At 50.4% G+C, this 11,422-nt stretch overlaps 1 protein-coding gene across 1 annotated transcript; it reads right to left on the reverse strand.

Annotated features, from left to right (window-relative positions):
* Positions 1 to 2,080, reverse strand: LOC141997497 (ribonuclease-like). The gene is made up of 2 exons (XM_074969875.1): positions 1,934 to 2,080; positions 1 to 468 (listed from the first exon to the last, which is right to left on the reverse strand). The coding sequence occupies exon 2, from the start codon at positions 442 to 444 to the stop codon at positions 1 to 3; it is 444 nt and encodes a 147-aa protein (XP_074825976.1). The 5' UTR covers positions 445 to 468; positions 1,934 to 2,080.
* Between the last annotated feature and the right edge of the window lie 9,342 nt (positions 2,081 to 11,422).

An 11,422-nucleotide genomic window follows, 5' to 3' on the forward strand; every position in this document is an offset into this window, starting at 1 on the left:
TCATGGCAGATACGTTGGCTCTAAGTGCACAGGCAGCCCCTGGACACAGGCCACACGGACCCTGGTGACTCCGGTTGCAGCCCTGTATCTACAGTGCCCTGGTCGGGAGCCAGGCAGCACCCGGCATGTGGTGACGCTGAATGATCTGTTGCTGTCATAGAGGTTGCCGCTGACGGGTCTCCGTCTGCTGCCGCGGATGTCTCGGAGCTGGCCGGTGGGGGCGTGGATGAAGGTATTGGTTGGTTTGCATTGGCAGCGGGTCAGGCCCCTGCGCTGCATCAGGAGGTTGCAGTAGAGCCGGTTGCTGGGGGCACTGGTCTTGGGGTTGTTGACGTGTTGTCTCACAAACTGCTGGTAGCTGGCACCTTCACTGAGCTGGGCCAGGCCGGCAGCCAGCAGGATGAGGAGCAGTAGGAGCGTGGAGCGGGGTCCTCTTGGGGCCATGGCCGTGTCTGTCACTGGATCGACCTGCAGTGGGGAGAGGGGGGAGATGGATGGAGACAGCATGGCGGGGGAGGATCTGTCTCCTCCATGGAACCTCCAGGGCCTGAACCCCAAGCCCACCATTATACCCTCGCACCCCACTCTGTCCCCCAAAAACCACCACAACCCATGATCCCATCCCACTCTAGCCCCAGGGCCCCTCACCTCCCACCCAACTCTTGCCCAAATATAAGAGAGTTATTATTTTTATCACATGGCACCTAAATACCCTGCCGAAGATCTGGGCCCCCATTGTGCCATGTGCTGCACAGACCCCAGTTGAAATCAGGGCCTCCCCACTCTATCCCATTATTCCCCACTCCCCTCCCAGAGGGGAGATAGCACTCAGGAGTCCTGACTCCCTGTCCACCTGCTCTAACCACTAGGTCATGCTGCATCCCAGAAACAAATCGTGAAGTTGCAGCCCCATGTGACACTGTTCTTTCCTGTCTCCCAGCTGGTGGAATCTCCTGCAATTTACCCAAGTCCTTGTTCCTTTGCTGTTGTCGGAGAGACGGACCCCAGCCTCTGCAGATCCTGATCCTCCTGCACATTTTGGCATGGGTTATATAGAGCCCAGCCAGACATGGAGTGAGAGGGCAAATCCAGTAAACAATTGTGTCAGCAGGACTTCCTGATACCTGGCAATTAAAAGCAGTGACCTGGTAGGAAGGGCATGGGTGGGGAATAAATAGCACATGTCCTGCTAGACACCTGGGCTTCATGGAAACATCTCAGGGTGCGTCTACCCAGCAAGCGAAGGTGTGATTGTAGCATGGGTGGGCAGAGCTGGGCCAGCTTTAATCAATCAAGTTCCAGACCACCAGAAGCTACTCTGGTTGGTAGCCTATGCTGAAGTCCATGCCACTATGTCTCTACTTCCCTTTTAACCTGTGTTAGCTAAATTAAAGCTAGCATAGCAGTGCTGACGTGCGCTACAAATACTCTTCATTTGCTGCAGACAGAGCCTAAGTCCTGACCCATTGGCACCTTCCTAATCCAGCCCGAACCTGGAAACTCACAGCTCTGCCGGTGCCCCTCACTCCCAACCCACAGCCTCTGCTGTCCCAGCCCTGGCCTCTCCCCACCCACACCGAGCTCTGCTAATGCCCCTCAATCTCAGCTTGCAGCCCCCTACTCTCTCTCTGCCCTGGGTTCCCCATGAACACATTCATGCCCGTGCCCTTCAATTCTGACCAGCAGCATCACCACCCTCCTTTCCTCAGGCAGCTCTGACCTTAATGAGGAAGTATAAAAATGGTTTCTCTTCATCTGATCAGTGTTATACAGACAAAACTGCACAGGATCGTTTCAGGGGACAAGACGTCACATTTATTATAACACAATTTGATTTATGACCAATAACTAATATCTAATACCTATGTATACACACACACACACACACACACACACACACACCCCAAATGTTCTGCAGCTGCTGTATAGTTACCAGTCCTGAATGTAGCTTGAGTTCGTGGCTTGGGTTTGTAGCTTGTGGCAGCTAACTGGCCAAGAAAGCCGGGCACAAGGAAGGGCTGGGTCTCTGTTGGGCATGCACTGTTGCCCTTCCATGTTGGCAGCAGAATGTTACCCTCCAAAGTCTTCCCTCTCACCCATCCTTTTTGTAGGCTTTAGTTTGAATCCAGAGTCTATAGATGGTGCTGTGTCACGCTGCCTCTGGGTTTGGTGTGATTGATCACCCGTCAATTGCAGACATGATTTTCAGCCTGGGACCTGGCTTTGATGTTTCTTCAGTTGTACTTTTGTTCTTTTCTTGTTAGGGTGGACTCTTCTTGCTTTGTCAGGGCTGTTGTCTGCATCTTCAGCCGTTGGTGTTTACACTTTATTTCATCAGGACAGGCTGGGGCTGGAGGTTGATTCCATCATCCATACATACCTCATTCACACATCTAAACTAAACTAATAAGATTACAGCAGGGTTTTGCAAAAATGAAGTGAGCATTTTAAAATGGAGTTTGGGACAAGTTAAAATGGAGTTTGGGTTACAACATGGACAAGTGTAAGGAATGGCAAACAGTGAACAAAGTTACAATTTCAGAGTAGCAGCCGTGTTAGTCTGTATTCACAAAAAGAAAAGGAGGACTTGTGGCACCTTAGAGACTAACAAATTTATTTGTTACTTATATATTTATTGCATTACAATGTTGAAGCAGTGCAAGTTTCAGTGATTTAAGCAGCAATTGGATTGAAAGTGAAACTCAATTAACCAGTTATTGGGGTAACTGGTTTTATGAATGAATGTTGTTTCATTCATAAAACTTTGCTTATGAAGTTATATTAATAAAGTGAACAATTAAAACCAATTTCATTGATCCGTTCTACATCAGCAGGCCATCATGTCTCCAAAAGAACAGCGGAAAGAGAGCGGGAGGCAGAGCTCTACATCCAAGCACACCGAGGGCTGAGATTTTCTCAGGCACATAAGGAATTTGGAGGCCATGAGAACTAGCTGGAAACTGGACATCTAAATCCCTTTGGTGATTTGAAGATGGCAGTTACAGCACACGTATCCCTGGGGCTACCGTGCTGTCAGAACAGGAAGAGAGGAGATCAAACTCAGTCTTAAAGGCCAGGTGTGACAGCACACCTCACACATCCACGTACGGTGGCCACTCACACATTCCCAGAATCCCAGAAACGATGGTACTTCTGGGAACGGGGTGACCCCACTCCCACCGGCGTGACCTAGTAGACATGGTGCGTATGAGGTCACGCCATACGGAGGATGCAATTTCAAGGAGCATGCTACTCCATCCCCATGAGTGCCAGGTCACGCTGGCTGTGGCAGAACTGCGCATTCTTCCAAAAGGCGTCCCTTGTCCAACACCAGACAAAAGCACATCCCATTGTGTCTGGGGACAAACCACCTAAAAAGAGGCGTCTGGTTCAAAACCAGACACATGGCCAACCTGCAGCTAAGTGATTCTTTCCCTTCAGGATAAGAATGATTCTCCGAAGGAAGAAGAACCCCCTATTGGATGCCATTGGGTGTCTGCCCTATTTGTGAGGGGAAGAAATGTGTGCTTGGAATTTTAATAATGAAAGGAGAGAGAGAGAGATGAGGAAGAACATGATGAGAGAGAGAGTGACACAGGAGTGTTGTAATTTTTTTCTCTTGGGACCGAAGCCACGTCCCTGTTTCAAAGGGAACAGGTTGGGTAGGGCGGGGTTGGCGTTTCGGCTTGCTCACCCATTGGCTCTGGGCAAGGGAAGGAAGATGGTATGTGGAAAGAGACACTTGGAGGAATGCATGCAGATAGACACACAAGAACACACAGGGCACAACACTGGAGAAAGACAAGGATCTGACTGACCCAAGCCAGGTGTATTCACCTCACACTGGACAGGGAAGTGTTAACCCTGCACTGTGGGCCAAGGAAGCCACACACCCCTCACCCCTGCTGGGCATGCTCCAACTGGAGCACCAGTATAAAAGGGAGCAGCTTAGCTCAGTCAGGGCTGTCCAAAGAGAGAGAGGACACACATTGCCAGCTTGAGCCTGGGAGCCACTGAAGCCCCAAATTGTGGAAGCCGGACCCGCTGAGACCCAGGCTGTTACCTGCCTACCTGAGGATGCCTGAGGGAGAGCGGAGCTGCAGAGAGCTGCACAGGCCGAGGAACCCAGAGACCCCAGAGACACCAGGACCACCGCATCCGGACACAGGGTAGGAAGTAGTCCAGGGGGACTATACATCGATCTGGTAATGGAACTGAGTGATAAGTCAGCGTGTTTCACTAGGATCCTCGCTGACTCAGTGATGAGTACACTCGCCGCTGACAGGGCCCTGGGCTGGGGCCTCATGGAGTAGGGAGGGCCCGGATCCCCTTACGCCCGCCAGCAAACCCCTCCTTGGTGGTGGCCCATCCCCCCCCTTACAGCCATTAAGCAATGCCATTGGGCCACACGGCCCCAAGGGAGAGGGCATCTATATTGATTCTAGCTACTAGGGCATATATCCTGTGAGGCAGAGCCCTCTATACTGACTCTGGCCATTGGCCACTCAGTCCTCAGGGAGAGGGCCCCAATCCTGACTCTGGCCTTTAGACCACACTTCCCTGGGGGAGAGGACAGCTATATTGACTCTGGACACTAGGCCAGGCTTTCCTGAGGTAAAGGGCGGCCAAGTGGACTTAGCCACAGGGCTGTAACACTCTTGCCTTACCCAAAGGGGGGACGGGGTGTACTCGCCCTGCGACACCCCAACATAAGATAAAAACATGCACACAAGTTGGAAGAGAAGCCACGCAAGATTGTTCCAAGCAAGAGTCACCCATGCACAAAGCACAAACACACACAGAAGAACCTAATATGAGACACACAACGCTCGTACAAGCCAGGGATTCAAACACACAGAACACAAAACCACACCAGACAAAAAAATGAAACACACAAGACCGACCCACACAAAGGCAGATACAAGCCCAAACATGACACATAGAATCATAGAATATCAGGGTTGGAAGGGACCTCAGGAGGTCATCTAGTCCAACCCCCTGCTCAAAGCAGGACCAATCCCGAACATGGACAGATGTGACTCACAAAAGCAAGAATTTTGGATTTTCCTTTTGGGGCAGTAATACCAGTGGAAAGATGCTTGTACCGGTAGAGCTGATTGGTGTCAACAGCACACTGCCTGATTGGCTACATTGTCTGATTTGCTGGAAGAGTCACCAGAGCTGTTCTTGAGTCCATTACTGATCTTCAAAGCCCAAGTTGCCACCCTGGAGACGCAAGTTCAAGCCAAGCTGCCTTCAGCTCTGACTCCAACAAACTCAAGCTCTACCTAGCTGATGCATTCCATAGCAATCATGATAAATTTAGTGGATTCCTAAATTAGAGTCAGCTTGACCTAAACAACAATGTGAAAAATAAACTGGTCTGGGTGGAATCCACATCCGGCCTTCATTAAGATCTACAACTAACTGACCAAAGGCCTCCAAGAAGAAAGATGGTTTGCCTCGCTCCTGCCAGCTCCAGCCCCGCCATCACCGGTCCCTTTTCTATTGGCAAACGGATGTAAGTCACTCAGGTCTGGCCCCACCTCTCCAACATGGAAAAGAATGGACGTCTGGCATTGGGCCTCTGCCTATACTGTGGGGAACCAGGATATTTTGCAACAAGCTGCCCTCCCAGGGCCCAAGCTGTGCCCAGGTCAGGAAATGCCAGACACCAGCCCTGATAAGGTCATCCAGGCTGTGTTGGCACCATTCCTCCCTCCCCAGCAGCCCACACCGACACTCATCTGCCAGTACCCTGGTGATGGCCAATCAGCAACCAACACATCTCCAACTCCCTCTCCAGCTCTGGCACTTTGCAATGCCCAGCACTAACTTAGAGATGCTGGTGGACTCGGGTGCCTTCAAGCAATTCCATGGATGTGGATCCCACCCAAGCATATCTTTTCCCCACCCAGTGCATGGACTTCCCAGAGTTAGTGGAGTCCATAGAGGGGTCCCTCATTTCGCCAGGACCAGTCACACTCAAGATGGCTCCCTTAGAGTTCACTGCCCTTTCAGGACACCAAGAATCCTCCAATATGGGCTACTATGGACCATATTCCTCAGTTGTCTTTGAGATCTTCTGACTTGTTGCCCACAACCCATGCATCCACTGGCAGTCAGGCTATGATGTGTTGGGTCACAGAAACCCCCTTGTGACTGCCACCTGATGTGCTGAGATTTCTGAGCCCATTTTCCCTGGCAGCTTGGGACTTCAGTACCATAGAATCATAGAATATCAGGGTTGGAAGGGACCTCAGGAGGTCATCTAGTCCAACCCCCTGCTCAAAGCAGGACCAATCCCCAATTAAATCATCCCAGCCAGGGCTTTGTCAAGACTGACCTTAAAAACTTCTAAGGAAGGAGATTCTACCACCTCCCTAGGTAATGCATTCCAGTGTTTCACCACCCTCCTAGTGAAAAAGCTTTTCCTAATATCCAACCTAAACCTCCCCCACTGCAACTTCAGACCATTACTCCTTGTCCTGTCCCCTTCTACCACTGAGAATAGTCTAGAACCATCTTCTCTGGAACCACCTCTCAGGTAGTTGAAAGCAGCTATCAAATCCCCCCTCATTCTTCTCTTCTGCAGACTAAACAATCCCAGTTCCCTCAGCCTCTCCTCATAAGTCATGTGTTCCAGACCCCTAATCATTTTTGTTGCCCTTCGTTGGACTCTCTCCAATTTATCCACATCCTTCTTGTAGTGTGGGGCCCAAAACTGGACACAGTACTCCAGATGAGGCCTCACCAATGTCGAATAAAGGAGGACGATCACGTCCCTCGATCTGCTCGCTATGCCCCTACTTATACATCCCAAAATGCCATTGGCCTTCTTGGCAACAAGGGCACACTGCTGACTCATATCCAGCTTCTCGTCCACTGTCACCCCTAGGTCCTTTTCCGCAGAACTGCTGCCTAGCCATTTGGTCCCTAGTCTGTAGCTGGGCATTGGGTTCTTCCGTCCTAAGTGCAGGACCCTGCACTTATCCTTATTGAACCTCATCAGATTTCTTTTGGCCCAATCCTCCAATTTGTCTAGGTCCCTCTGTATCCTATCCCTGCCCTCCAGCATATCTACCACTCCTCCCAGTTTAGTATCATCCGCAAATTTGCTGAGAGTGCAATCCACACCATCCTCCAGATCATTTATGAAGATATTGAACAAAACCGGCCCCAGGTCCGACCTTGGGGCACTCCACTTGACACCGGCTGCCAACTAGACATGGAGCCATTGATCACTACCCGTTGAGCCCGACAATCTAGCCAACTTTCTACCCACCTTATAGTGCATTCATCCAGCCCATACTTCTTTAACTTGCTGACAAGAATACTGTGGGAGACAGTGTCAAAAGCTTTGCTAAAGTCAAGAAACAATACATCCACTGCTTTCCCTTCATCCACAGAACCAGTAATCTCATCATAGAAGGCGATTAGATTAGTCAGGCATGACCTTCCCTTGGTGAATCTATGCTGACTGTTCCTGATCACTTTCCTCTCATGTAAGTGCTTCAGGATTGATTCCTTGAGGACCTGCTTCATGATTTTTCCGGGGACTGAGGTTAGGCTGACTGGCCTGTAGTTCCCAGGATCCTCCTTCTTTCCTTTTTTAAAGATTGGCACTACATTAGCCTTTTTCCAGTCATCTGGGACTTCCCCCGTTCGCCACGAGTTTTCAAAGATAATGGCCAAGGGCTCTGCAATCACATCCGCAAATTCCTTTAGCACTCTCGGATGCAACTCGTCCGGCCCCATGGACTTGTGCACGTCCAGCTTTTCTAAATAGTCCCGAACCACCTCTTTCTCCACAGAGGGCTGGCCCTCTATTCCCCATGTTGTGATGCCCAGCGCAGCAGTCTGGGAGCTGACCTTGTTAGTGAAGACAGAGGCAAAAAAAGCATTGAGTACATTAGCTTTTTCCACATCCTCTGTCACTAGGTTGCCTCCCTCATTCAGTAAGGGGCCCACACTTTCCTTGGCTTTCTTCTTGTTGCCAACATACCTGAAGAAACCCTTCTTGTTACTCTTGACATCTCTTGCTAGCTGCAGCTCCAGGTGCGATTTGGCCCTCCTGATTTCATTCCTACATGCCCGAGCAATATTTTTATACTCTTCCCTGGTCATATGTCCAACCTTCCACTTCTTGTAAGCTTCTTTTTTATGTTTAAGATCTGCTAGGATTTCACCGTTAAGCCAAGCTGGTCGCCTGCCATATTTACTATTCTTTCTACACATCGGGATGGTTTTTCCCTGTAACCTCAACAGGGATTCCTTGAAATACAGCCAGCTCTCCTGGACTCCTTTCCCCTTCATGTTAGTCCCCCAGGGGATCCTACCCATCCGTTCCCTGAGGGAGTCGAAGTCTGCTTTCCTGAAGTCCAGGGTCCGTATCCTGCTGCTTACCTTTCTTCCCTGTGTCAGGATCCTGAACTCAACCAACTCATGGTCACTGCCTCCCAGATTCCCATTCACTTTTGCTTCCCCCACTAATTCTTCCCTGTTTGTGAGCAGCAGGTCAAGAAAAGCTCCCCCCCTAGTTGGCTCGTCTAGCACTTGCACCAGGAAATTGTCCGCTATGCTTTCCAAAAACTTCCTGGATTGTCTATGCACCGCTGTATTACTCTCCCAGCAGATATCAGGAAAATTAAAGTCACCCATGAGAACCAGGGTGTGCGATCTAGTAGCTTCTGCGAGCTGCCGGAAGAAAGCCTCATCCACCTCATCCCCCTGGTCCAGTGGTCTATAGCAGACTCCCACCACTACATCACTCTTGTTGCTCACACTTCTAAACTTAATCCAGAGACACTCAGGTTTTTCTGCAGTTTCGTACCGGAGCTCTGAGCAGTCATACTGCTCCCTTACATACAGTGCAACTCCCCCACCTTTTCTGGCCTGCCTGTCCTTCCTGAACAGTTTATAACCATCCATGACAGTACTCCAGTCATGTGAGTTATCCCACCAAGTCTCTGTTATTCCAATCATGTCATAATTCCTTGACATCACCAGGACCTCCAGTTCTCCCTGCTTGTTTCCAAGGCTTTGTGCATTTGTGTATAGGCATTTGAGATAACCCACTGATCGCCCCTTGTTCTCAGTATGAGGCAGGAGCCCTCCCCTTTCGCGTTCTCCTGCTCGTGTTTCCTCCCGGTATCCCACGTCCCCACTTACCTCAGGGCTTTGGTCTCCTTCCCCCGGTGAACCTAGTTTAAAGCCCTCCTTACTAGGTTAGCCAGCCTGCTCGCGAAGATGCTCTTCCCTCTCTTCGTTAAGTGGAGCCCGTCTCTGCCTAGCACTCCTCCTTCTTGGAACACCATCCCATGGTCAAAGAATCCAAAGCTTTCTCTCCAACACCACCTGCATAGCCATTCCTTGACTTCGACGATCCCTACCCCGGCCTTTTCCTTCCACGGGGAGGATGGACGAGAACACCACTTGCACCTCATACTCCTTTATCCTCCTTCCCAGAGCCACGTAGTCCGCAGTGATCCGCTCAAGGTCATTCTTGGCAGTATCATTGGTGCCCACGTGCAGAAGCAGGAAGGGGTAGCGGTCCGAGGGCTTGATGAGTCTCGGCAGACTCTCATCACATCGTGAATCTTAGCCCCTGGCAAGCAGACTTCTCGGTTTTCCAGGTCAGGGCGGCAGATAGATGACTCAGTCCCCCTGAGGAGAGAGTCCCCGACTACTACCACCCGCCTCCTTCTCTTGGGAGTGGTGGTCGTGGAACACCCAACCTTAGGACAGTGCATCTCATGCCTTTCAACTGGTGGAGTCTCCTTCTGCTCCCTTCCCCCAGATGTATCATCTGGGCCACTCCCCGCAATGGTACCTGTGGAGAGAACATGAAAATGGTTACTTACCTGTGTCTGCGTTGCTAGTACATGGACGTTCCCCCTTCTTCTGGAGGTCACGTTGCCAGATTTCTTCACCGTCCTCCTGTCCGTGCTGCGCAGCCTGCTCTGAATCTTCAGAACCGTGTGCCTGTAGAAGCACATCCTGACGTCTGTCCAGGAAATCTTCAGTTTCTCTTATGCAACGCAGGGTCTACCTGTTGCTCCAGACCTTGAACCTTCTCTTCCAATATGGAGACCAGCTTGCACTTTGTACACACAAAGTCGCTTCTGTCCTCTGGAAGAAAGACAAACATGGCACATCCAGTGCAGGTCACAACAGTTGAACACTCCCTATCCATATTACTTTTCTACTATGAACTTCCTCAGGAGATGCAGTAATTACTCAGAGAAGTCGTTAGGGTGTAAGCCTCAGTGGGCTCACTCCAGGCAAACTCCTGCTGTTTGCTGCTCTGCTGTCCCCCGCTGCTCAGCTGGTTCCCCGCCGCTCAGACTACTGCACTGGGCAGCACAGCATGGGGAGGAGGTGGCCAGCCCTCTGTGAAGGAAGAAGTGGTTCGGGACTATTTAGAAAAACTGGACATACACAAGTCCATGGGGCCGGATGCGTTGCATCCGAGAGTACTAAAGGAATTGGCAGATGTAATTGCAGAGCCATTGGCCATTATCTTTGAAAACTCATGGCGATCGGGGGAAGTCCCAGAAGATTGGAAAAAGGCTAATGTACTTCCCATCTTTAAAAAAGGGAAGGAGGATGATCCTGGGAACTACAGGCTGGTCAGCCTCACCTCAGTCCCTGGAAAAATCATGGAGCATGTCCTCAAGGAATCAATTCTGAAGCACTTAGATGAGAGGAAAGTGATCAGGAACAGTCAGCATGGATTCACCAAGGGCAAGTCATGCCTGACTACTCCAATTGCCTTCTATGATGAGATAACTGGTTCTGTGGATGAAGGGAAAGCAGTGGACGTGTTGTTCCTTGACTTTAGCAAAGCTTTTGACACGGTCTCCCACAGTATTCTTGTCAGCAAGTTGAAGAAGTATGGGCTGGATGGATGCACTATAAGGTGGGTAGAAAGTTGGCTAGATTGTCGGGCTCAACGGGTAGTGATCAATGGCTCCATGTCTAGTTGGCAGCCGGTATCAAGTGGAGTGCCCCAAGGTCGGTCCTGGGGCCGGTTTTGTTCAATATCTTCATAAATGATCTGGAGGATGGTGTGGATTGCACCCTCAGCAAGTTTGCGGATGACACTAAACTGGGAGGAGCGGTAGATATGCTGGAGGGTAGGGATAGGATACAGAGGGACCTAGACAAATTAGAGGATTGGGCCAAAAGGAATCTGATGAGGTTCAACTAGGACAAGTGCAGAGTCCTGCACTTAGGACGGAAGAACCCAATGTACAGGTACAGACTAGGGACCGAATGGCTAGGCAGCAGTTCTGCAGAGAAGGACCTAGGGGTGACAGTGGACGAGAAGCTGGATATGAGTCAGTGTGCCCTTGTTGCCAAGAAGGCCAATGGCATTTTGGGATGTATAAGTAGGGGCATTGCCAGCAGATTGAGGGAC

Source organism: Natator depressus, chromosome 13 (genome assembly GCF_965152275.1).
Source record: "Natator depressus isolate rNatDep1 chromosome 13, rNatDep2.hap1, whole genome shotgun sequence".
In the NCBI taxonomy this organism is placed as follows: Eukaryota; Metazoa; Chordata; order Testudines; family Cheloniidae; genus Natator; species Natator depressus.

What these genes read in the sequence shown, in the direction of transcription:
- LOC141997497 (XM_074969875.1), bottom strand. Translation starts at nt 444, where the DNA reads ATGGCCCCAAGAGGACCCCGCTCCACGCTCCTACTGCTCCTCATCCTG.